We start from the raw sequence: 27,159 nt of genomic DNA on the forward strand, positions 1-27,159 counted from the left end.
CAGACAGTGATGGTGAGGGTATGCAGAATATTTATTACAGCTGACAGTGGCATAACACATATTTACAGCTCAGTTTATTTTTTCTCCTTTTTTGTCATATTTTTTTTTTCATTTATTTGAGAAGGTGGTCCTAACAATCAGAAGTGGGCCTTCAGTTGCAAAAGGTTGAGAACCCGTGGTACAGTATATAGCATATGCCTCATGAACACGATGTGTAATTTTTCTCATCCCCAGTACCTTCGAAATACAGTTCCTTCCTAGAGTCTTGCATTTTAGTATATAATAGGTTCCAGGAAACACACAGAAATGTTGCCATCACAACATTAAGTTACCTTTAATGTAAAATTATGCAATATAAATGTGTTGCCTCAAGTGTAATTAGACATGGAAGTGCTATACAGTACGAAGGACGTAGATAGAGAGAGACCGTAGTAATGCACCGAGGCCAAGACTGGAAGAGCAAAAGTCCAAATATTCTGCGCACATCTGGAGTACTAAATGACAATGAAACAATTTGATCCATATTTCCTAGATTTAACTTTTTAGATACACATGGACGCCCCTAAAAAATAGGGGGGAAAGTAGTCATCTTAAAATGTGGTCTTTCCGAGGTGTGCGAGCATCTATTGGGTCTAAGAGGAGGAGTTTAGAGCTTCAGCAGCCGGATCCACCGTGTGGTGAAGCACCAGGTGATCCCAGCCTACGGTCGTGAGAGTGTTGGAGCCACCGTGGAGCCAGCACACGCCTCTGGCAAAGTCCTGGTGTCGCCGATCTCTAAGTCTAAAGAAGAACAATATATGATTACTATCATTTAACGGTACAGGAGGTTAACCAGGCGTTTTGGTATGAAGTGCAAAGACTCACATTTCTTGCAGTTCAGAGTTCATAACAGCGAGGGAACAATCATCACTCACGGAGGCTAGCAAGGAGGCACTGGGAGGGGGAAAAAAGAGTTAAAATATTGTAGAGAAGTAATGTAAAAGCTAATGATATGCTGGAATGATTGTTTACCTATGTGTAGAGAAGGCAAGCGCATTAACTCTGCGGCTGTGGAGGCTCTCCATCCGGGCCGGCTCTGTTCCCAGGAAATCCTTCACTGTCACTCTGCCCATCTCATCACCTGAGTCACAATAAACATGATCAGAAAGGCACGGAAGAATGACTTAATGTCTCCGTCAATCTATAATCTGATGCTGCTGGGCCTTACCAAAAGCAATGGTGCTTCTGTGGTGGGGGTGCCAGGCTACAGTGGTGGGGGAGCACATGGGGGACTCTACATCTGAGACAAACACAAAGATAGCGATGGAATATGAATAAAAAAAAGATTGTGTCTTGACAAGATGTATTACCATTAAATTACCTAGACAGACTATGTTGCTCACCTATTCTTGAGGCTGGTTTGTTTGGCTTCCTCCTGTCCCACATCAGCACACGGCCATCCTGAGGGATGGAGGATAACAACAGGCTGAATTCACAGTTCTCTCTCTGCTCTTTATTACTGCTGGACAATTATTGTAGCTTTCTTGTGTTACAACACAAGACGAAGTCAGTTCATCCCTATTAATATGCACAATTATGCAGCAAGGTACTCCAGTTCAGGCAGTTATTGAATGTTAGATATTGTGTTTTGCATGCTAACTGTTGATCAGTATCTTACCTGACCGCAGGAGATGAAGAGAGACTCGTCTGTAGGACTGCAGGCAACACAAGTGACTGGCTTCGTGTGCGCTGGAGGAAGAAAAAGGTATATTCAGTTATATTTTTTACCATCTTTATGGATGAGCATTTTTTTTTTTTTTTATTGTGTCATGTCAAACTACATTCTCTAAATAAGACTGTTTATTATGCAATCATACTTCGTAAATCACTAGAAAGTACATAGTGTATATTTTTTGCCAAAACTGTAGAATGCTTCAAATGTATTATAATGACAACACTTGATTAAATTGCACATAACAGGCAATTATGTCTTTTTTTAATTCTTAAAATAATTTTCTTAATTTAATTAGTTTATAAGCAAATTATTTATTTTTTTTAAAAGAAACATGTCACAGTTTTAGCAAATAATTAAAAAAAAAATCTTAGATCTGCACCAAAAGAGAATCACTTGTTCTTTGACCCATGGCTGAACTAAACCAAATTGTATTGAGGTCTGTTTAAAGCTTTTGAAGACGTGCAAATAAACAGAAGACACATGAATCTAGGGAATAGTTCTTCTTATGATTGAAAAAAACAAATCAACACTTTCTATTACTGCTATCTAGATATTCTGAGAGCAGTTTTGAGATGTTCTCTTACCATTGTAGGTAGTGATAGCCGTCTCCTGACCGAGATCCCAGACTTTAATTCTGTAGTGAAGAAACGGAAAGGGTATTGTGATGAAAAAGTGAAAAATCATAATGGCAAAGTTTAACACATAAACAATCAACATGCTTCTGTTCTGCAACCGTGCATGTATCTGCGTAAAATGGTGTCTAACCGGCAGTCCATGCTGCCTGTGACAGCGCTGTTTGCTCCAGTAACTGGGCTCACTGTGGTGACAATGTGGTCGTGCTCATGTTTGGTGAAGCGATTCACCAGCAGGCGTTCATCCTCTGCCAGTTCCCAGAGCTCCAAGGCACCTGCACAGGAACCAGTCAAACAGAATCCCGTTTAACATCCAAGTCTAAAGACCAGTGCTTGATTCATAATTGCTGTGAATCTGCTTTTTTTTTTTACCTGAGTCTGCTGCAACGACAACACCCTTTTCTGATACCCATTTGACATCTGTGACTCCAGTCTCAGTCTGCACACCAGCTTTGCAGAGTTCCTCATTGGGGGCCTGCTCAGGGTCACTGTAGATCCAAACAGATCCCTGCCAGCTCCTGCCACTGAGGCTGGAGGCACCGAGCAGCAGAGTCCCATCTGCGAAGAGAGCAAATAAGAAAAAAACAACAAATTAAAACATCAATATGTTAACGCTGCCTCGACAAATATCTAAACTGATTTGTTAAGAGTCACTCTTCAATTCGGCTAGCAATCCATCACGAAATTAAATTTGTTTGCTTAATAGCTGGGAAACCGGTGGATTGCCTACTCCGGGTAGGGAATGAGTCCTTACCCCAAGTGAAGGAGTTTAAGTATCTCGGGGTCTTGTTCGCGAGTGAGGGGACGATGGAACGTGAGATTGGTCGGAGAATCGGAGCAGCAGGGGCGGTATTGCATTCGCTTTACCGCACCGTTGTGACGAAAAGAGAGCTGAGCCAGAAGGCAAAGCTCTTGATCTACCGTTCAATCTTCGTTCCTACTCTCACCTATGGTCATGAGGGTTGGGTCATGACCGAAAGAACGAGGTCGCGGGTGCAAGCGGCCGAAATGGGTTTCCTCAGGAGGGTGGCTGGCGTCTCCCTTAGAGATAGGGTAAGAAGCTCAGTCATCCGTGAGGGACTCGGAGTAGAGTCCTTGCTCCTTTGCGTCGAAAGGAGCCAGTTGAGGTGGTTCGGGCATCTAGCACGGATGCCTCCTGGGCGCCTTCCTTGGGAGGTGTTCCAGGCACGACCAGCTGGGAGGAGACCACGGGGAAGACCCAGGACTAGGTGGAGAGATTATATCTCTACTCTGGCCTGGGAACGCCTCGGGATCCCCCAGTCAGAGCTGGTTAATGTGGCCCGGGAAAGGGAAGTTTGGAGTCCCCTGCTGGAGCTGTTGCCCCCGCGACCCGATCCCGGATAAGCGGTTGAAGATGGATGGATGGATGCTTAATAATTAACCACCTGCAACAAACTTGATAACCTAATTTAGAGAGATAGATAGTAACTTTATTGATCCTGAGGGAAATTCAATTTTCCAGCATCACAGTTCCATAGTGCAAAACATGTTAGTAAAAAGGTAGTAAAAAGGTTAGTAGTACAAACTACAAAAAAATATAAAAATACAAGGAGATGAAGAAATCTGTTAAAACTGAATATATAGCAGGCTAACAGCTGTGATACACGAATATTAAATAAGTGAATACAGTGCAGAAGAGACTGTTATAAGTGAATATAGTGCAGGGTAACTCCAGTAGCTTAGTCTATGAAAGTGCACTGTGTGCATTATTATCTGTCCTTTATTTGCACAGCTTTTTTCATAAACAAATGCTATTTATTTAACATTTCAGCGGGTTGTATATATGTCAGAGGAGTCTCACACATCAGTCCATGTAAACAGACTCCTCAGACTAACAATAACCAACTAGCGGCACCACGTGTTTACCTGCGTAACCTTCCTCTAGCTCTGTGTGTTACCTACCTGCTCTGTACTGCGCTGCGCTCAGGTGCTTCTCCATGCAGGCTGGTGCATTAGGAGGGATGTTCCACCGGTTCTCCTTGATCATGCTGGTATCCACCGCACTTTTCATTAAGATTTAGTACGGCTGTGATTTTACAGACAACTTTAGCGCGAGTTCTAGGTTATCTAGCTATCTGTAGCTGTTACTGGTTGCTTGCAGAGATACTACCGTTGTCTATGGCTTGTCTGGGAAAGATAGCTAACAAGTCAGCTTACGTTGGCTAAAGAAAGCTAAAGTTGTTGTTCCCAGAATGAATGAACGAGTGAACAGAGAGACAGCAACACATGGGACCTGCGGATGAACACACACTTCCTGCTCCGGGTCTCTTCTTCTTCTTCCTCTTCTTCTTTGCTTTTTTTTGGCAGACTGTAAAACCAACTTTTAGGTGCATGTCGCCACCTACCGTACAGACACAGAACAGGGTGTTTACATGTGTAGTCTAATAAAAAAGGAAAAACAGAAGAAAAAATACTATATTCTATTAAACAATTATTATTGTTGTAAACAATAAAATTGAAAAATATAAAAAAAAATTATTTAAATGCTCTAAAATATTAATTTTACTGTATTAACTTTCACATAGTCTGTGGTATTGTGATTAAGTTATATTATAAGTAATGAATTGGTATTCTGCATTGATAACAAATTAATATTTTGATAAGGATAATTATATCATTAATTAATTTATATTTCTGTATGACAAAGATAAAAGGTAATAATTATAGTAAGAATAATTATAAATAATAATAATTAGAGTTAGAAAAATTTAGGAACATTTAATAAGAGTATATGTATGGCTCAATAAGGAAGCGGGTTAATAATTAATAATTTACTTATGGAGAAGGGGTGGGATTAAATAAGTTTATACTTCTTCTCACTCCTTTTCTTATATGTAAATCAAGGCATCAAGTGTTGACAATTTATTTTTCTTATGCTTTTCATTGTATGTAAATACTACTTGTTTCTGACTGTCTACTTGTTGGTATGATCATTCTTTTTCTTTATTTTATTTTTTATTTTTTTTGTATTCAACATGTTCGAAATAAATTTTGAAATGAAAATGAAATGAAAATAGTTTACATGGGTCTGGCCAACATGAAATTTCTTCCAACCATTGTACCAAGAAAAAAAAACACTGTCCTAGACAATTTAGAAATATTTAAGTTTAAGTTGTGTTCTCATTATTTCTTTAAGTTTAAGTTGTGTTCTCATTTTTATTTTATTTGAGCATCTATAGCCTACTTAATATTTATTGTTGTGCCGCTCACCGGTCTTCTCCATAGACTGTATATAAAGATGGTCTTCACCAAGAAATAAAAAAACATGTCTTAAAAAACAGAAATGTATCTTTAGTTTTTCTGAAACAAAATGTCTTTAGCCAATTCCAGTACCTTGTTCCCCTCAGCCCAGTCACAGCTTTACATGAATACATCAATAGGCAAGGTGTATTACAATAGGAACATCAGACAGCATCAACCTTGTTTCAAACACATCTAAGTAGGCTACACTTCCCAATTTGACCATATATATGAATATTACCAATGACACATCACCTTGTCCTCTCAACATAGTAAGTTATGCTATTTCCTGTTATACAAATTGAATGAGCCCTGAACATTATTTCCTTTCCTTGGAATACAACTGATTATTTGGTCATGGATTTGACTTTAGACATTTTCATATCATTATATGGCACTACAGTTAATTCTTCTGTGGTCTGTTTATTGTGATGTTGTCACACTTCCAGACTATTGTTTTTTTCATTAATACAATTGGTCACCTCTCAAAAATGTGGTATAACCTGCCCAAGACTGTAGGAGTGGCAATTATGCATCCTCTTTAAGGGTGTGCATGAAACAATGATAGGAGAAGTCCTTTCATTCTTTGTGAACACTTATGTGGTATGTGTATATATATGTATATGGATTCTGATTATCTCCTTCAATATGTTTTTCTGGTTCTTTGTCAAATATCTAATTACCATATTCTGTCTTGCCCACTATTATTGATATTTTACTGCAGCGCGCATCCTTATTATCATGCATGCTATAGTGTTTCTTCTTTTTTCTTCATATTGGCAGACAGTAAACCTATATAATATTTGCATACATCCCTTTGAAGCTGCCAAGCAGATGTCATGGGGAAAAGGAAAGAAAGAAAGAAAGAAAGACACTACTGGCTTTGAAAGATATTTCAAGTATTTGCATTGTCTGTTAATCTAGCTATGTTGTGCCCTAAAATAAAGGACCACATCAGACTGAATTAGAAAATATCAGGAGGGAGGCGTTGAAGACATTTTAAAGCCTTTAATATTTTCATATGTACCAATTTGCTTGCCCCATTTGTAATTCCCTCCTCTACTGACAAAGCAAAATTACTGTTAGTGTCAAATGCTACAGTAATTACATGTTTGAGAGTTGCAGAACAGTGGTTTGCAACCTTTTTGGCTTTTGACCCATTGTCACCACCTCCATCTGTAAGTTATTAGCAGGTCAACAAAAAGAGTGATTTTGTCCCAGTTTTTATTCTAACGGTCTGAGCACAAGAGCTGCAGTTAAAACATTACAACAATACAAGTAATAATAACATCAAGTCACCAATAGGCTACTTAAAAACTGTTATTGTTACGAAGAATTGTCTAAAGTCCATTTATTACTGCGAAATCTGACAAAATTATAGCCCATTGTCTTAATGTCTTCATGATGGCTTTAGGCTATATGTGGCTTAAGTAGACCTTCAATTCTGATCAACTTCAGAAATCAATAAGAGAAAGCCAAATTGTGCTTTTATTGTTTTTTATTATCATCAGGATGCAATTGTCCCAATGATGCACTACTATCTGACAAAATTTAAAGGGATAGTTCCAGTGTTATGGTCTCCTATTTACCATATACTCATCAGCACAAAATTTGCATTCTTAAGGCAATTTGCATTTCTACTTAGGGAATCTTCAAACTTCAATGATGATCACTGATAAATGTCAGTTATGCATACCAATATGCGTGCAATATGGGTGTTACATTACATGGAATACCCCATTTACTGTAAATATAATTTATAGTATTTTGTTACCATGAATCCAGAATGATATATTGTTTAGTTTTTCAATCAAGTTGAATGTATTCTGGGTTTAATGTCACTCTACAGACATAATCTGTAATCTTTTTTAATCTTCCAAATTTGGCTGTTTTTTCACACTGAAATGGTCCCGTAGTCCACTACAGTGGACATGCTATAGAGTTAAAAAATTAAAATCAAAATTAAAAATTCTGAATTGTTAGATTTTCTTTTAACCCTAAATAGGAAGAAAATCACAAAAAAATACATTGAAAATACCTGGAGGGTACAACACAAAGGAATAACATGTCAGGAATTTAAAGGTCCCATATTATAAAAAAGTGAGATTTTCATGTTTTTTTATTATAAAGCAGGCTTAAGTCCTATATAAATACTGTGAAAGTATCGAAACACTCAATCCACAGAGAAATACACACAGCCCGTATTCAGAAACTCTGCATTTGAAACAAGCTGTCAGGATTTCTGCCCATTCGTGATGTCACGAATATACAATATTTAGACCCTTGACACTGTTTTAAACGTAAACATTCTAAATGTGTCCCAGTTTATTCCTGGTTGCAGTGTATGTGAATCTCATCAGCTGACAGGAAGTACACATGGACCTAAGCTGTTCAAGCCCCCAGGAAGAACGGCGGTCGACGATCCGGACTTTCGTAGTGGCCAAACGGCGGTACTGCAACTTCCGTGTCAGTCACGTGATGCCGTTGTGCCCAAAAATACTTTTTTCTATACTTTTCCAGACAGAAGTCGAGCCATTTAGGCTTCATGCGCCAATGAGCAACTCTCATAATGACCTATGTATCCAGTTCTTTTAATACATCCATGAAGCTGTTGCCTAGCAACGCAATTCCGTTGCAATTCCGTCAAAATGCGCTAAAACGGAGCGTTTCAGACAGAGGGTAAATACAGGATAGTCAGGCAGACAGTATGAGGAAAATAAAGATGTTTTTTTAACATTACAGCATGTAAACATGTTCTAGTAGAAACACAAAATACAAGTATGAACTTGAAATTGAGCATGATATGGGACCTTTAAGATATTTTAATTGGCTCTTTATGGTGTATAAACTGTCTGTTCACATCATACATAAACAAGCATGAGTTCTCTCTATGAGGTTAAAAAACAGGTTTCTTATCTGTGATTTATGACTACTCGATCTAGCTGATATTGTGGTTTTATGCTTGGCTGAAGAGGTTTTGTTCAGTCAAAATGAAAAAGGTTTAATGGCGAGTTGTAAAGTTGACTTCAACTAACCGGAAGTCTGTTGCGCTCATTACTTTACATCTTTAATTTTTAAAAGAAAAATGGTGTCTAAATACTAAAGTTGTCACCGTTATGTGACCTGCATACCAAAAAAATCACTCATTAAAGCGAGAAGAAGGAAAATAATCATTGCAATCATGTAAAACACATTTATAACTACGAAGAAATCATACGCGCTTTTATTCTGAAGGATAAACAAACCGGAAGTGACGGTTTAAACCGTTGCTAGCTTCACACTTGTGTCTCTCGGTCTGAAATCGATAACAGTGATTGGCTTTTCTTGATTATTAAAGATTTTGGGGAGTCTAGTAACGTGCTCCCAGAAGGTAAGCACACAACTATGTCAAGTGGTGACACTAATATATTTCCCATAAGGTGTCGGTAGCTTAGTAACGTTAGTCGTTGTTATAGTGATGCCTTTGTCTCGTCTGTTAACTAGCAGCGTTAGATGGTGTTGACTGTATGCTAATGCTAGCTGCTCAGTGGTCAGTACCTGTCCACACTTTGAGTGACAGGTCAGTGGACAGCTGCTGGTCTTTGTGTGTGTGTGCTAGCTTACTGCTGATGTGTGTACACTGGACTGCAGTCTGTATACGCAGCTATAGATGACATGAGGGTTAAACATTTATGTTGAGTCAAACCTTCCAGACATTGGTGTCCGATGATGGAAACATCATTCCAGGTGACAATAATGAGCTGTCACCTTTTATAGTCTGACTTTTAAGAGCATTCAACCTTTAAGAGGAGACCAGAGGGCCTGGTGGAAAAACCACACAACTGCTTATTTTCTGTTGCCATTTTTTATAGGAGAGTTTATCAAAAATTAACATTTCCAGTTGTCTCAAATATAATAATTTATAAAGGGGTCAAAGGTAATTTGGGGTGACATGAAATTACTCATCATGGATGACATGTGGGTGTCTCCCATCCCTATGATGGCCCTGCCTTCAATTAGGGATGCACCGATCTGACTTTTTCCAGTCCCGATAGCCATACCTGGGCTTTGGGTATCGGCCGATACCGAGTACCGATCCGATACCAGTGTTTAAAGGTCCCATATCGTGCTCCTTTTCAGGTTCATAAACTAAACTGGGACACATTTAGAATGTTTATGTTTAAAATTGTGTCAAGGGTCTAAATATTGTATGTTTGTGACATCACGAACGGGCAGAAATCCTTACAGCTTGTTTCAAATGCAGAGTTTCTGAATACGGGCTGTGTGTATTTCCCTGTGGATTGAGTGTTTCGATACTTTCACAGTATTTATATAGGACTTAAGCCTGCTTTATAATAAAAAAACATGAACGTCTCACTTTTTTTATAATATGGGACCTTTAAATAATAAGCTGTTTGCGGTCCCATTGTCACCGATATCCGATTCAGCTACTTGAGTCCATATCAGCCCGATATCAAATCCAGTATCGGTATCCGTGCATCCCTTCATCCAATACACAGAATGTGAGCATTTATAAAGGTATATTCTGTGACTTACATTAAAGAAAACAATATTAATTTTAAATAAAATATTCCCACATTTTAATTTCAAAGTGTCTACCATCTTGACAAATTTGTTCATGTTTCTTCAGAGGTACTCCTCCATTTTCCCCCTTTTTAAAAAAACATGTAAAAGTGAAGCTGTAGAACATAAACAGGTCAATGAAAAGTACAATACCAATATAGAAAACAGTTTACAGTTATTCCTTTGTGTCTCTATCTTATTCTGTTTCTCCAAATGTTTTTTTTATTATGTAGGCTTACACATGATCAGCTCCAATAGGCCTTTTTTTAATGGAAGTGTTAATAATGAAATGAATGATGACTGAGATCTATTTAGGTACTTCAGTTTCAGGGTCCTGGTTATAGACTGTACATAAAGATGGATGACTCTACTTTGTCCCACTGTACAAAAGTCAAGCCAAAATATACCGGATACCGGAGCCATCTTGAGATTTTGATGTCATTTGGAGCCAGAGTCTGTGCAGTAATGATTGGGCGGCTGTGGTATCGAGGTCACGCCCACACACCTGCCTGAGCCAATCACGAGCCAAGAGCGACCGCAGCTTGTTAGCGTGAGCCACCTAGCTGCTACGTTAGCTCCACGGTAGCTGTTTGGCTAGAAAGACACAACTAATATCTCTATAACTACATTTGTGATCAAACTGACATAAAATTTTCTATTACACAGACTCATGACGGTTATGGAAAGTTAAAGTTACATCTCCTCTCTCTGACAATTCCTTTTTATAGCATCGAATAACAAATTAAAACCAAACTTATCAGAAAAATTAACACTTGAACATCCATCAGCGTGATAAGAACTACCTAAAATGACAGAAACCATCTTTGGGAAAAATGTATTTGACCGTTTACATGGAGGGGGCGGAGTTTATGACCTATACTGCAGCCAGCCACCAGGGGGCAATCAAGATGTTTTGGCTTCACTTTTGGAGAGCTGTCATGTCATGTATCTTAATATAAGTCTATGGTCCTGGTACTGTGCATGCTGATTCACTGTCACACATATCTATTTAAAGTGCTCACTAGGACATGTGAAAAGAACGTTTGCTCATTTCTTCAGTATTGGTAATCATAGCTTCCCATTCACAGCAGTAGTCTGTTACATTTCACTGGAGAGGAGTGAGTCATAAAGGGGAAGAGGCAACTTAAAATGTTATGTTTAGTCTACTAAATATAGAAAAGACAAAAATATCAGGATGACCACACCATATTACAGTATCTGTTTAGAAAGATCAGTTAGTATACATGTCTTGTTGTCAGTTTTCATCCATTTTGACTACATGGGAAGCCAAAACAGAACTACCATGTATTTGTAGCTTTAAATAAGACACCAACTGCATATCGTGATTCACAATGTTAAAAAAAGATCCCCTTCCACATTGCCTTTTGTAAACCACTGGGACAGTAGGGCTGAATATTGATTTATTGCTCATCCGTACACAATGTCCCCCAGCTTCTGACTTCCAGCAAACATGGCAACAACAGAAGTGAGCAAACAAACTGAGCAGGAAAGAGAAGTTCTGCCAGCTCTACTTATAGTTATAAAATTAGCACTGTAGTCATGTTTTACAATGAAAATAGTTCTGTTATACAATTAGGAACAATGTTTTGTGAGGATTATTTTTAATAGAGGAACTATTGTGTTGTACGCGGCACAGATGGCAGTGCTGTCAGCAGGTGTAACTGACTGCTGCAGAGCCCAGCCAGTGTCCCTCATTGAGATTATTCTCTCAGTCTCTATAGAGTGCTCCGGGGATGACGTATTTTTGTAGAACAACCAGGAAGTTAGTATTGCTCTGGCTTCCCTCGACAAAAACCCAATGGGATTTTTCCAATGGGTTTTGGATTATTGCCGAAAATAAACTCTGTGGCAAACAAACGTTTATGATATTTACACGTTTTGTTCAGCAAGATAATCTTCACAAATGAAAACCACTTTATGATTTTTGAAGCGTGAATGCAATTGCCAGCAACGAACTACACCACGGTCGCATGAGCGCGAGTATACACAACGAGGCCGAAAAGGCGGACGAGTTGGCCTTTTTAAAGACACATAAAGGCATAAAAAATCAGTCAATCAATTAAAATCTCTTAAGCTTGTTTTAACCACAGACCTTATTTCAGGCATCTAACTAAAATCCCATTCAAATAAACCATCGACTTCCAGATCCACCGGAATTGCTAAAATGCTAACTCATTTCCGGGCTTTACAACTCATTCCTGTAGCACTCTATAGTGTGCACACTGTTTATATACTGTTGGAAACTGAGTATGTAATGTTTATAGCTTTAACGCAAGATTTTCTCCATGCAGTGATACTTGTTACTTTACTGTCTCTTTACCTCAGGGGTTCGTCATGGCCTTGAAAAGGAGAAGGGCGACGTCCCCCTCTAGCAGTGTGAGTGGAGGAGATTTTGACGATAGCCAGACTTCATCGTTAGTGTCTTCAATTGGGAGAAAGAGGAGAAGGACCTCAAACATTCCAACTGTGGATCCTGTAATTTTTTACAAATTTCAGTTTCTGTATTTTCTTGTAACATACTGTCAGAATTATACCAACACACAGATTTACTAGTTGACATGGGAAAGGATGCAGATATTTTTCAGTGTTTAACCCTTTGCCTTGCAGATTGCTGTGTGTCATGAACTGTACAACACAGTCAGAGATTACAAGGACGATCAGGGCAGGATGTTGTGTGAGCTGTTCATCAGAGCCCCCAAACGCAGGTGAGGAGGGTTCATTAGACGTGCATATAATTCCGTCTTGAAATTAATAAAATTAAAACACACAGACGCAGACAATTTACAAGTCCCTTTTTCTTACAGGAATCAACCAGACTATTATCATGTGGTGTCTCAGCCTATTGACATGATGAAAATCCAGCAGAAATTAAAGATGGAGGAGTATGATGATGTCGAACAACTCACCAGTGACTTTCAACTGTTATTCAACAATGCAAAAACATATTACAAGGTAAAAAAAACAACTCAACAGATTGTGTATAAGTCTAAATTTAATTATAATATGCACCTACATGAATATGTATTGCTTGTGTGTGTCTAGTCTGACAGTCCGGAGTACAGAGCAGCCTGTAAACTTTGGGACCTTTACCTGCGGACCAAAAATGAATTTGTTCAGCGAGGTGACTATGATGATGATGATGAAGAGGGGTATGACGCACAAGACAACCCTGGAGGGTCCACTGAGGATGAGGTGACACTCACACACATTACTGATGACACACACTCTTCATTCAGTTTATACTGCTAACAATGTTAATCTTTAGTGTTTCTAATCTACTGTGATGGTGTTTTGTTTACCTGAGGTGATGAGGTGGTTTGGCACACATCATTTGAAGAATTTTGCATTAATTTGCATAGTAAAGTATCCGGTATATCTGTGAGGGTGATGTAGTATTTCCCTACCTAAACTGTGTGACCACTTGTGTATGACAGAGTGCACCTTCCTGCTTGAAAGAGGTCCTTGAGCAGCTCCTTGATGCTGTGGTGTCTTACACTGAGCCCACTGGCCGTCTGGTCAGCGAGCTGTTTCAGAAGCTTCCCTCCAAAATGGTACAAGCAACTTCAGTATGACTTAAAGGAACAGTGTGTAACATTTCAGGGGATCTATTTGCAGAAATGGAATATAATATTCATAACTACAGTGTGTTTATGATAATAACCTGAAACTACGAATCGTTGTGTTTTCGTTAGCTTAGAATGAGCCCTTCATTTCTACATAGGGAGCGGGTCCTCTTCAGGGAGTCCTCCCTGTTGCTCCACCATGTTTCTACGGTAGACCAGAAAGGACAAACCAAACGCTGGCTCTAGAGAGAGACTTTCACATTTTAACTTTACCTGAAGGCCTCCATAGTTCTCCGACACGTTTGTGAAACTGCGGTAACGTGAGCCGTAGAGTGCAAAACCGTGGTACCGCCAGAAAGCCTCTGAGCAAGGTGAATGGTGTTACCACGGTTTTGCACTTGGTGGCTCATGTTACCGCAGTCTTGGAAAGGGAAGAGTGAGTGGAGTGGTACTCATTTGCAACCATGCCACTAGATGCCGCCAAATCCTACACACTGTACCTTTTAAGACATTATCATTAAAATGAGTGACTTGGCTTTCATGTGTAGTTTGCCTTTTTTCATATAGCAATACCCGGATTATTATGCCATCATTAAGGAACCAATAGATCTGAAAATCGTTGCCCAAAAGATTCAGGTATGCTATTACACCTCCTACGTTATGTATGCATCATAATTTTAAGGGCTGTCCTCAACGAGGAGAAAGTTGACTAACTCTCAAACGATTTTGTCAACTAATTGATAAGTTGATTTAATCAACAGATCTATAAAACTGAGTTTCTCCACAAAGAATCACACAAAAGCACCACTTTAAATCTTGTGTTTACCAGAGATGTGCTCCTAAGTTTCTTTGAAATAAGTCATTCAGAATGAAAAAAGCAAAAAAAACGACTAATCGACTGAAGAAATCTTAGTCGACTAAGACCAAAACAACCAATTAGTTGACTAATCGACTAAAAGGGGGCAGCCTTAATAATTTTTTGTATTATTATTCACAACGTTTTGTTGATAAAATGTCCAATAAATGTATTTTTTGTTTTTAGTTGAGCCATTACAGGAGTGTTGGTGCCATGGCTAAAGACATAGATTTACTGGTCAAGAATGCCAAAACTTATAATGAGCCTGGATCGCAAGTGTTTAAGGTGAGTGTGTAAATGAGAATATGACACACGCTGGATGTCATTAGCAGTGTTTGACATGCACACCTACAGTATGATCTGCTCATGTGTTCCAGGATGCAAACACCATCAAAAAGATTTTCGCACAAAAGAAGTCTGAGATGGAACACGGAGAACCGATCAAGTCCAGCATTCGTATCAGGTGAACAGGAGACAACACTGTGTGGAAAAAATGTCATGTGAACTTTTGATTTTAACTCCGTCGCTCTTGTCGTGTCTGTCTCTGTCAGGAATAGAAGGTCTGCCCAGGGAGACCGCCTCTCAGCTATCACCATGGCTCTTCAGTACGAAAGTGATGAGGAAGGCATTCTCTCTGGTACATCTTTACCTCATTAGCTTAAGTTCATGTAAAATGAAGGTGCTCTGTACAATGACTTGTTGTAATTCATGGGTGTGTCATTGTTTATTCTGTATTTTTCAGGCTCTGTCCACTATGATGAGGGTGAATCTGAAGCGGAGAGTATGACCTCTAACATGGACATGAGCAATCCCATCTTCCAGCTGTATGAGGCTGTGCGAGGTGCCAGGAACAGCCAGGGCCAGCTCATCTCTGAGCCTTTCCTGCAGCTGCCCTCCAGGAAGGACTACCCCGACTACTACCACCAGATCAGTCAACCCATCTGCCTCCTTCAGATCAAGTATGACAGAACTAGTACTCATCTAAGTCTGTGTGTCTTTTCATATGTCTGTCCACACGTACCAGACAAATTTAATACTCAACAACAATGAGTTATGTCTTCATGTTTTCCACCTGAATAGAGTGCTGCAGGGATGACGTATTTTTGTAGGCCAACCAGGAAGTTAGCATCGCCCTGGTTCCCCTCAACAAAAAGCCAATGTGATTTTTCCATTGGGTTTTCGATTACTGCAGAAAATAAGCTCTGTGGCAAACAAACGTTTATGATACTTACAGGTTTTGTTCAGCAAGATAATCTCCACCAATGAACACTACTTTTATGATTTTTGAATCATGAATACAATTGCCAGAAGTAAAATGCTAACGTTAAGCTATAAACAAACTACACCACGGTTGCATGACTAAAATTTCTTAAGCTTGTGTTAAGCACAGACCTTATTTCAGGCATCTAACTAAAAACCCATTGACTTCAAGACAAGGGAACCAGAAGTGCTAAAATGCTAACACATTTCTGGGTTTTAGGACTCATTCCTGCAGCTCTCTATTCTACACAGATTTGATATGTTTTGACATATAGAAAAACATTTCTACGTCAAGTTTTTTTTATTTTTTTTTATTCAAATCTCTTTTTAAAAGGGAATTAAAAGTGGTAAGCCCATTAGTAAAAAATAGCCTCTAAAGTATTCAGAATTGATTCAGGGGTTTAATACCAATTCAAGATATTAGATGTTAGATATTATTTTATTCCGGTTTCAATTAATTTGCAAAAAATGCATGTTTTTATTGTCATATTTAATATTTTTGCATAGTTTGCTTGTAAATATAATGTAGATCTGTTAGATTATAGGTTACCCTTTAAAATGTTCTTTAAAAAATTGTAAACTAGGTCTTTTTGATCAGTGTCTCAATAGATGCTGTGAATTAAATGTCAGATAACACATCTACCAGATTACATCAAGTAGTTTGCTCAATAAATCCATGTTTATTGTAATGTAAAAGGTAATGGCAATAATACAGATGTTAAACAAGCTTTCCAAGCAGAAATTTCTCATAATTTACTAAAACGAAACCCACCCTTTTTCTATTTCATGTTTTTTTTTCTGATTGATTTGTTTTATTTTGTTTCACCAACACTCTTTCTTTTTATTTTCTACCCCTACGGCATCACACACACACTCACTGTACAGTACAGTATTTCTGTGCCCTCCTTTCCAAATGTGAGAGCCCGTAATTCCCCACAGGAACAAGATGAAGAACAACGAATACGAGAGTGTTGAGCATGTCGACTCTGATCTGATGCGAATGTTTGAGAACGCCAAACGCTACAATGTTCCTCACTCCTCCATCTACAAGCGTGCGCTCAAACTCCAACACATTCAGCAGGTCAGTCCCAAAGCGTACACTTTTTGTCAGATTTGTGGTATTTTGAAGAGGCATTGTAGCCATTTGATGTATATATCACCTGTTTCTTGTGTAGATGAAGAGAAAGGAGCTCTTACAGCGGGATGACGATGACGGAGACAGCATGCTCTCTTCTGCCACGTCTGACACAAGCAGCACAAAAAGAAAAAGGTTTGCATTTTTACTTACTCAACTCTGCAGCTACTTGTTTTTTTGTGTGTGGAAGAAGAGTGACAGTTGATCTGCATTTTGTTTCCAGTCACAAGAAGAACACAAAGAAAAACCGAATGAAAGTTCTCTTTTCTGCCGTGGCTGAGGCGCGAGAAGCTGGTACCGGTCGGAGACTTTGTGACCTCTTCATGGTCAAGCCCTCGAAGAAGGACTATCCCGACTACTACAAAGTCATCCTGGAACCGATGGATCTCCGGACCATCGAGCACAACATCCGTTCAGACAAGTACATGACTGAAGACGCAATGGTGGAGGAAATGAAGCTGATGTTCCGCAATGCTCGACACTACAATGAAGAAGGCTCCCAGGTAAGATCTGTTTGTATCTAATTCACTGCAAGTCAAATTTAGAAACTGAGAAAAAAAACGTTATCCAGGAACTAGTAGCTCGTCATAATGAACTTCTTTTTTGTGTTCAAGGTCTACAACGACGCTGACATCCTAGAGAAGATTATGAAAGACAGACGCAGGGATCTTGGGCCAGCAACAGATGATGATGACATGATGTCTCCAAAGTTGAAAATAAGTAATTCACTTTGTGATTTACTTCCCTGAATCAAATCAAAGCAAATGTGTGAGTTTGTTATCATTAAAACACTTTATTTGATTGCAGGAAAGAACAGCATTACACTGAAGAAGTCCAAGTACTTGACACCATTACAGCAGAAGCTCAATGAGCTTTACGAGGCCGTCAAGAACTTCACAGACAAGCGTGGCCGTCGCCTCAGCACAATCTTCCTGCGGCTGCCGTCTCGTGCCGAGCTGCCCGACTACTACATCGCCATCAAGAAACCAGTGGACATGGAGAAGATCAAGACTCACATGCTGGCTAATAAGTACCAGGATGTGGATGCACTGGTGGAGGACTTGGTGCTCATGTTCAACAACGCCTGCACTTACAACGAGCCCGAGTCTCTGATTTACCGCGACGCCCTCATGCTGCACAGGGTGCTGTTAGAGACAAGGCACGACCTGGAGGGAGGAGATGACGGCCATGTGCCTGACGTGCCCCGCCTCATCCAGGAACTCGTCCGCAGCCTCTTTGTTTCCGTGCTCGGCCACCAAGACGATGAGGGTCGCTGCTACAGTGATTCACTCGCTGAGATTCCCGCCATAGATCCCACAAATCCTGAGAAGCCTCGGCTCAACTTTGAGATTATCAGGACTAATGTAGATGGAGGGCGTTATAAGAGGCTGGATGTGTTTCAGGACCACATGTTTGAAGTCCTGGAAAAGGCCAGACGGTTGAATAGGTGAGGCGCTGTTGACCATCCTGTACAAAGTCAAACCAGTTGTCTAATAGGGCTGGGCGATAACTCAATATGATAATTTATCGTCTTTCAATGGATTATCGTGATGAAATCAAATATCGAGATATTGTGATACACAATTATGTCGTCTAAATTGATAATAACAAACACATACTCACTCAAATTTCTCAAAAAATCTGATCAAATTCAGATTTTACTTTGGAACGTTAAAGTTCATTTTGCACTAAAGTTCTGAATTAAATGAGGAAATACTTTTCATTTGTCTTCACCATGTGGTTATTTTATATAGACTATTTATTTATTGAACTACCAGAAAACATGCTATATCGTGATATATATCGTTATCAAGATATGAAATTACCTAATACGTGATAGAAAATGTCTAATCATCTTTTTATGCGTTGATGTTGTAGAGTTAAAATTGTGTTATACCATATATATATTACAGGACAGATTCAGAGATCTTCGAAGATGCTGTGGAACTGCAGCAGTTCTTCATCCGAATCAGAGACGAGCTGTGTAAGAACGGAGAGATCCTGATGTCTCCCGCTCTCAGCTACACCTCCAAACATCTGCACAGTGATGTGGAAAAAGAGAAGAAAGAGAAGCTCCCCAAGGAGTTTGAGGAGGACAAAATCAAGAGGGAAGAGGAAAAAAGGGGTATTTTGATCAATATTTTTTTTTATCACTTATTTCTTTATTGCAGCTACTATTGCAAAACCAACAAATTACAGACAATACAACAGGTTTCCGATTACATTTTGATCGTTTAACCCAGCTACCCTTCAACCCCCATCCCTATCCCGCCCACCCTTCTCTCCACCCCTTCACCAACATATAGTTGGTGATAGTGATACCGACACAGACTGAGCTTCCTTATTTAGACAGAAGATCTTTTAAGTTAGATATCATGTTTGTCCATGTTAAAATTGTGTTTGGTCGTGCGTTATCGACTCTTGCTGATGATAGTTTGAGGTAATAAATGTCCAAAAAGCTAGGAAGCCAGTGAATACTTGAAATATCATGAGGAGGTTTCAAACGCTGGACTACAACCTTCTTAGCTTCAGCCAGGCATGCCAGCCAGACTTTGCATTTTGTCTGTGCGGGAGTCATCATTTAGAAGATGTACAGCAGGGTCCATTGGTAATTTTACTCCTGTTAATTCTGCAAGGGTACCAATAACCTTCACCCAAAATCAAAAACCCCATTCATTCCCGTACAACATGTATAAAAGAGCGTATTTTGATAAATATAAAAGGTCACAGTCCATAGAAGTTTTGTCATACTCAGCATACACTGTAGCATTGTTTTACTGAGTCACTTGTGAATCCCCAGAAGCTGAGAAGAGAGAGGACTCTGTTGGAGGATCATGGCAGTCTAGCCTGCAACGCACATACAGTCAAGACTGCAGCTTCAAAGACAGCATGTACCATGTGGGAGATTACGTATATGTGGAGCCTGCAGAGCCAAATCTCCAGCCTCATATCATCTACATCGAACGCCTTTGGCAAGACGACACTGGTCAGTCTCATTATTGCACTAATCAGACAATAATTTTTTTTTTTTTTAAAAGAAGCATATCAATATTTTCAGATAGATTGTTTGCTATGTACAGTATCTTCCATTTTTATTGAGACCAGTTGTAATTCATTCAGTTTTACCCTCCTCATAAATGCAGGTGAGAAGTGGCTGTATGGCTGCTGGTTCTACAGGCCAAATGAAACCTTTCATCTCGCCACAAGGAAGTTCTTGGAGAAGGAAGTTTTTAAAAGCGATTATTACAACAAAGCTCCCGTCAGCAAGATTCTGGGCAAATGTGTGGTCATGTTTGTAAAGGTAAATGCTGTGTTTTTTCATCTATGTTTGTCGGGTTTGTTTTGGAGCATTGGCTGTTTGAATGTGTATTGGGTGTTGACTCAAATATTCATGGTGTGTGTGATTCAAGGAGTACTTCAAACTTCACCCAGAAGGCTTCAGAGCCGAGGATGTCTACGTCTGTGAGTCGCGCTACTCTGCCAAGTCCAAGTCCTTCAAGAAGATCAAGCTGTGGGCCATGCCCCTGAGCTCTGTTCGGTTTCTTCCCAGAGAGGTCCCCCTACCCGTCGTCCGTGTGGCGTCCATGTTTGCCCTCAAACAAGAGGAGAAACCGCCAGAGATGGTTGAGGAAATCAAAATGACAGATGGTAATGCAGACAAGGTAAATACCTGTTGTTGTTTTTTTTTTTTTATATATATATAAAAATGACAGAATACACGTCAAATAATGCAGACAGCTTTCAGGAAACCAATTTGTGTCTACAGGAGAGGGAGGATGTTCCAATGGATATGACCAATGGGGAACCAGGGTGTCAGTACTATGAACAGCTCTGCTACAACAACCAGTGGCTGAAAGTGGGAGACTGTGTTTACATCGGTTCACATGGACTAGTGCGCCACCGAGTGGGCAGGTAGAGTAAATACATTTCTTTCTACAGATCACATTACACCTGTTTTAAAAGTCCTCACATTGACTGCCTGTCAGTGTCCGTATTGATTTTAAAATTATTACCTCCGCCAAGGCCGAAGGCCTAGGTCTAAAACCTTTGGTGAGGCAGCTTTTAGCTACTGTGCTGGAACAATCAGCCTGAGGATCCGAAAGCTGCTGTAAGTGTTTATTAGTCAGGATGTTTATTATAGTGATTATCATTATTTTATTCACTTATTTTATTGTATTTATGTTGTATAATTTGATTCTATTGTATTGTTATTTGATCAATCTATTTTTTATTTCACACTGTTTTACTGCTTTTACTGTTTTTATAACTTTTAATTCTATTTTTTTTTTACATTTTTATGCCTCAGCACCAGCGACAGCCATGACTGGAGGCATTAGGTTTTCAGGTTGTCCGTCCGACCCATTCCTGTAAACGCGATATCACTCATCAGGGGGGATTTATTCACATTTTTCTCAAACATCCACTTGGACGCAAGGATGAACTGATTAGATTTTGGTAGTCAAAGGTCACTGTGACCGCACAAAACATGTTTTTGGCCATAACTCAAGAATTCATATGCTCTGACAATTTCACACTCATGTCTAACAGGATAAAGTGATGTAGTGATGACAGTTTGGACAGACATGGATGTAAACTACAACCTGACTAGTTGTCGGAGGCATACAACCGCAAGGCAGTATTTCTGGTTATCATTTTGTTGTGTCCCGTCTTGTGTTTTTGTAAATATACAAGCTGATTTCTAATGTATCTAATGCAGCATATTTTAAATATATTGAACAGAATTGAGAAAATGTGGATGCGAGATGGAGCAGGCTACTTCTTTGGTCCAATCTTCATCCATCCAGAGGAAACAGAGCATGAGCCCACTAAAATGTTCTACAAGAAGGAAGTGTTCCTCAGCAACCTCGAGGAGACTTGCCCTATGACCTGCATCATAGGTACGCTCCTTGCTGTACATGTCGAGCTGAATACCAACACTTTGTTTTCACAAATGCTGCAGTGTATAAAGTCACTGAGTCTGTTTTCTTGTTTCACAGGGAAGTGTATTGTGTCGTCCTTCAAAGACTACCTGTCATGTCGGCCAACTGAAGTGCCTGAAGAGAACGTTCTGCTCTGTGAGAGCCGCTACATCGAGAGCGAGAAGCAGATGAAGAAGTTCAAGGGTCTCAAGCGCTTTTCACTCTCTGGGAAAGTGGTGGAGGATGAAATCTACTATTTTAGGTGAAAAACCTTTGACATACTTTAAATTAGCTGTTAATGTTACTGTTGGCAGCGGAAAAGACAACAATTGTTGTTAAGACCTACAAAATAACTACATGCACTGATACTAAATGCAGAAGCATTTAATCCTCCTGTCTAGGCTGTGTTAAATCCCTGGTTGTGCTCCTTTGTAATTGTCTATGCCTGTTTTGCAGTTTAATAAAAGAAGAACTTATTCTTCCTAGATGAGGGATTTATTTGGAAAAGGTGGATAAATTGCACAGCATATTTTTCTGATTGTCTTATACAGGAAGCTCATAGTGCCCCAGAAGGAGCCATCCCCTCTGCTGGACAAGAAGATTGAGGAACTGGAGGCCAAGTTTGCTGATATGACTGATGAGGAGCTAGAGGATCTTGGGGACGATGATGGCGAACTAGGGGACCAGTCTCATCGTCGGATACAATCTTCCATGTCTAGTGAAATGGATGTCCTGCCTTACACTCCTCCGCAGGTCAGGGTGGAAGTATTTACTTACAAATGTAAAAATTTCTTCTGCAAATTAACAACGATTATGTGGCTTGTAGCATACTTGTGAATGCACCCCTGTGTTTGGTTGCAGTCCACACCGAAATCCATGAAGGGCCTTTCAAAGAAGGAGGGCTCAAAGCGGAAGATCAACATGAGTGGCTACATCCTGTTCAGCAGCGAGATGCGAGCGGTCATCAAAGCCCAGCACCCAGACTTCTCCTTCGGGGAGCTGAGTCGCCTCGTTGGCACCGAGTGGAGGAACCTGGAGAGTTCCAGGAAAGCAGAATATGAAGGTGAGCTGAGGCATTTTTCAGATTCTAGTCTTCACCCAGAGGTTTGAGTTTTAACAACAACAACAACAACACTGTTTGCTTGTCTCTATTGTTTTGCAGAGCGAGCCGCTAAAGTGGCAGAGCAGCAGGAGCGTGACAGGGCCCAGAATCAGACGTCCCCTAGAGCAGGTACCCCAGTAGGGGCACTGATGGGGGTGGTGCCTCCCCCAGTCCCCATGGGGATGCTAAATCCCAGCATGACGCCTGTGTCAGGTAACCCCTCATAGATGCAGATGGATCCCCAGTGTACACTACAAGGCTGGCTGGAATAAGAAGCTAAACTGCCAGATGTGTTCATATTTTTAAGTTTCCCAATCACACCCATGTCCGTATGTTTGTGATGTTGCAGTGTCATGATTCAATTGTACGTTGCCTCTAACAGCATTGCACTTAATCGATAAGCTCAAACCTTGATTGTTGTACAGTACCCTTTATTCTTCACATATCTGTATTTAAATGCAGAACCCGAAGTGTAAAAGTTGCTGTACAACATTTGAGGATTGGGACTTAGTGCTTGACAGTAGTGCATGTGCACAACATTGTTTTCATTGTGCATTTTTCATTTGTGTACCCTTTTACTTCCATTCATATCCATCATAATGACCTGGTAATTAAATGAAAGCATACATATTAACATGTTTCTGCCGTAGACTGTATAGAAAGATAGACGACGCATCACCACTTCCTCCCACTGTACAGAAGAGAAGCCAAAATATCCCGGATACGGGAGCTGCTACCTTGAGATTTTGACGTCATTTGTAGCCAGAGTCTGTGCTGTAGTGATTGGGCGGTGGAGCAGCGGTATCGAGGTCACCCGCTCGAACCAATTGCGAGCTGAGCACAGCCGCAGCTTGTCAGCGAGAGAGACTCAGAGCCAATCATGACGTCTCACCCCCTATGTATTGCATCAAATAACTAATTAAAACCAAGCTTATCAGAAAACACTTGAACATACATCAGCGTGATAAGAACTACCTAAACTGGCAGAAACCATCTTTGGGAAAAATGTATTTGATGTATATTTTGACTTTTTAGTTTGGCCCATGTCCCATCCGCTAACATGGAGGAGGCAGGATTTATAACCTATACTGCAGCCAGCCACCAGGGGGCGATCGAGATGTTTTGGCTTTATGTTTGGGGAGCTGTCATGTCGTCCATCTTTATATACAGTCTATGGTTTCTGCATGCTTGGTAGTACAAGTAGTCAATGCATGTTTGACTAATGCATGTTGCTGTCTTTGTGTTGCTACTGTTCCTTCCTAAGAAGGTATGATGGGTGCATATAGGTCAGCTATGATGCCCTGGCAGGGCCACGTTGAAGGCATGGTTAGTATGACTGGCATGCCACCACATCACATGGGGGTGCCCATCTTTCACCAACATCTCCTGCCTGTTATGACCGGGTTCCCTGGAATGCCGTACTTTGGTAAGAGTGCTGCCATAACCACCCCACCTCCCACGCAGTTGCTTCCTGTCTACCAATCTGACTTGCTGGAGGGGCTACCTGTACCAATAGGCTGAAGTCCTTAGACTGATGACTAGTCAGTTGAGAGCATATAGCCTCAACAGGGGCTCGGTTATTTGTCCTGCTCATTACTAGCAGATAATATGTCAATGAGATAAATTCAGTGTCTCCAAAAAAAAACAACAACTGTTATTTTAGTTAAATATTCATAATTGGCATTCCTACGTATTCTAATGTAGATAGTTCAATTCAATAAGGGACTTTGAATGTAGTATTTTTGTAATATAAACCTGCACTTTTTGACCGTGTCTTGATGTTGAATATCCACAGGTGTCAATAGCATGGGAGGTCCTGGAGGAGGAAACAGTCATGGATCCCAGGTAATCTTTATGGGTCTGTCATCATGGATCCAGGGTTTAGATACATGTTGTTGCCTTGATACAGAGCTGTGTGTTCAGAGAAGGATAACATCAAGAAATTCATTAGGCTATGTTCACAATAAAGCTATTCTTCTGAACAGTAGGCAGAATATGTATAAATCACCCTCATCAAGATCACCACACCCAGCTCAGTTTTACTGGCCTTAACTACTAGTTTTACTTTACTTTTACTTTACTAATACTAGACAGGCAGGCCATACAAGGCAATAATCCACACAGTAATCTGTCAATGGACATCAACATCAACATCGCGTCAGTACCAAGGACAGCGCAAACCACGGATCTGACTTTATCAAAAAACAATATTTTTCTCTCTAAAACTAGCAGTAAAAAATAAAACACCATCCTAACTGTCAACAATTTGACTGCAGTATTAACACTTTCTACTAACCCTCACGCTAAGATTAGCAGAACAGTGTGTAGCCACAAATCCACCACACTACACTAGTTTCTCTGTTACCGTCACACTCACAAACAAAATATATATTTTTTTATCTATATGAATTCCAATCTAAATCAGAGAAATAATAGAGTTCTTATAATGTTTTATTTAGGGCCCAGGGCAGCAGGCTCCACCACCGTACCCGGGCCAGATGGGACAACCTGCGCACCATCAGCCCTCCACCCCGATGTTTGTGTCGCCACCAGCCAAGTCTCAGCGGCTGCTCCACTCTGAGGCGTACCTCCGATACATCGAGGGCCTCACTGCAGAGTCCTCCACCATTAGCAAGTGGGACCAAGCTCTCTCAGGTTAATCTTGTTTTTTGATTGCAAGTGATAAAGTCTACATATCATGATAGTCGCACTGGCTAACATAGCTTGAGAGATCTGTTTTGGGGGATTTTGCTTGTCCAACCTTTTATCAGTGACCCCTGATTTGAGCATTAATCCATACATCCCCAGACGCATCATATTAATGTTTTATTTGTGCACTTTCAGTTCAAAAACAAGATGTGCGCCTCACAAAAGAGCAAGAGAGCAGACTTCCATCCCACTGGTTGAAGAGTAAGGGGGCCCACAAGACAATGGCAGATGCACTTTGGCGACTCCGGGACCTGATGCTGCGAGACACCCTAAACATGCGTCAGACGCACAACCTGTAGCATGCTCCTATTTCTGAGCCTCTGTTCCCTCTGTTCCTGTGAGACAGGAAGGGGGACAAGCTCACTAAAAGTGTTAACTTTGTGTTGTCGTTTAAAAATGTGTTTGTAGTTATAAAAGCTGCTTTCTGTGTTGAAGCTGTTTTTTTGTTTTACATTTCAGACATATTGTTCTAAGTGCATTATTGTTAATGGTTGTCATTCTGTGATGAATGCCTTCATGCTTTCACGATTAAAATGTGAAGAGCTCAGTTTGGCTGTATTTTTTTTTACTCTGTAGGATCTCCTGTATGTTGATGTTTGAGATGCATCACTTTGGAGATAGATCTGGCTATACGAAACTACTTGAACTATAATACAATAGCTGCCACTTGTAAAGAATGATCACATGTCTGTAAGTATCTGCTAAAAGTGAAAGTACATTTGAAATCAACTAAATCAGCTATTCTCAACCACTGGGCTGTGGCCCTCTGGTGGGCCTCAGAGCACCACCTAGTGGGCCGCGGAGGTACTGACAAATGGTTAGATTAACCTCTTCAAAATCCAACTATTCTGTTTTTTAAAGCTAGAGGAAGGATACTGGAATGATATAAAACTAAAAATCCTAATGAATCCACCAGTCCCAACCATGCCATGTTAGCTTTTCGGGAAGGAGGCTAAAACACACTTCAAAGTTACGCTAAATTTTGGTGTGGAAAAACTGGCATAGTCATTTTCAAAGGGGTCCCTTGATCTCTGACCTCAAGATATGTGAATGAAAATGGGTTCTATGGGTAGATATATATGTCTCAGATGCAGTGACGCAAAATGGAGCATTTTTTTAAACGAAAAGTGATGTTGGAGACGGCTTCAAAGCATGTGGTGAGGTAATATGACCCTGAATACTTTGGATTCATATTGGATGGCAGTGATGGGTGAGGGTAAACTGAATATTTGATTACACCTGACAGTGGACACATATTTATAGCCCAGTTTGTTATTTATTTGGGAAGGTGGTCCTCGGAATTATTTTAACAATCAGACGTGGGCCTCAAGTTACAAAAGGTTGAGAAGCCCTGAACTAAATAGCCTTCATATAAGTGGAGATGATTCATAATTGAATAAGATATGCTGTTATTTTAAAGTTGC

General features: G+C 40.1%; 2 protein-coding genes across 3 annotated transcripts; one reads left to right on the forward strand and one right to left on the reverse strand.

Annotated features, from left to right (window-relative positions):
• Positions 1–307: 307 nt before the first annotated feature.
• Positions 308–4,654, reverse strand: wdr77 (WD repeat domain 77). Its single transcript, XM_037784615.1, has 10 exons — positions 4,270–4,654; positions 2,719–2,904; positions 2,480–2,621; positions 2,299–2,348; positions 1,658–1,728; positions 1,383–1,440; positions 1,208–1,279; positions 1,012–1,120; positions 865–933; positions 308–780 (listed from the first exon to the last, which is right to left on the reverse strand). The coding sequence occupies exons 1-10, from the start codon at positions 4,376–4,378 to the stop codon at positions 633–635; spliced, it is 1,014 nt and encodes a 337-aa protein (XP_037640543.1). The 5' UTR covers positions 4,379–4,654; the 3' UTR covers positions 308–632.
• A 4,197-nt stretch (positions 4,655–8,851) lies between these two features.
• Positions 8,852–26,282, forward strand: LOC119484167 (protein polybromo-1-like). Of its 2 annotated transcripts, none has more exons than XM_037762773.1 (30): positions 8,852–8,977; positions 12,517–12,666; positions 12,799–12,896; positions 12,996–13,143; positions 13,234–13,383; positions 13,626–13,742; positions 14,322–14,390; positions 14,797–14,895; positions 14,988–15,073; positions 15,162–15,247; positions 15,353–15,569; positions 16,810–16,951; positions 17,046–17,140; positions 17,229–17,508; positions 17,620–17,725; positions 17,813–18,452; positions 18,919–19,130; positions 19,806–19,991; positions 20,149–20,306; positions 20,416–20,667; positions 20,772–20,917; positions 21,746–21,903; positions 22,003–22,186; positions 22,476–22,677; positions 22,786–22,987; positions 23,087–23,239; positions 24,291–24,452; positions 24,822–24,871; positions 25,486–25,681; positions 25,871–26,282. In XM_037762773.1, the coding sequence occupies exons 2-30, from the start codon at positions 12,526–12,528 to the stop codon at positions 26,032–26,034; spliced, it is 4,899 nt and encodes a 1,632-aa protein (XP_037618701.1). In that variant the 5' UTR covers positions 8,852–8,977; positions 12,517–12,525; the 3' UTR covers positions 26,035–26,282. The 2 variants fall into 2 exon arrangements, with proteins under 2 accessions (XP_037618701.1, XP_037618798.1); XM_037762870.1 differs by having other exon boundaries at positions 24,294–24,452.
• The last annotated feature ends 877 nt before the right edge of the window (positions 26,283–27,159 follow it).

The sequence above is a fragment of the Sebastes umbrosus genome, chromosome 1, assembly GCF_015220745.1.
Source record: "Sebastes umbrosus isolate fSebUmb1 chromosome 1, fSebUmb1.pri, whole genome shotgun sequence".
NCBI lineage: Eukaryota > Metazoa > Chordata > Actinopteri > Perciformes > Sebastidae > Sebastes > Sebastes umbrosus.

Coding starts and splice junctions, on each gene's coding strand:
- wdr77 (XM_037784615.1), bottom strand. CDS start 4,378: ATGAAAAGTGCGGTGGATACCAGCATGATCAAGGAGAACCGGTGGAAC. Junction 1,441..1,657: donor TCTTCATCTCCTGCGGTCAG/GTAAGATACTGA, acceptor TCCATCCCTCAG/GATGGCCGTGTGCTGATGTG. Junction 1,280..1,382: donor CAAACCAGCCTCAAGAATAG/GTGAGCAACATA, acceptor TGTTTGTCTCAG/ATGTAGAGTCCCCCATGTGC.
- LOC119484167 (XM_037762773.1), top strand. CDS start 12,526: ATGGCCTTGAAAAGGAGAAGGGCGACGTCCCCCTCTAGCAGTGTGAGT. Junction 19,131..19,805: donor GAGGGAAGAGGAAAAAAGGG/GTATTTTGATCA, acceptor GTGAATCCCCAG/AAGCTGAGAAGAGAGAGGAC. Junction 19,992..20,148: donor CCTTTGGCAAGACGACACTG/GTCAGTCTCATT, acceptor TCATAAATGCAG/GTGAGAAGTGGCTGTATGGC.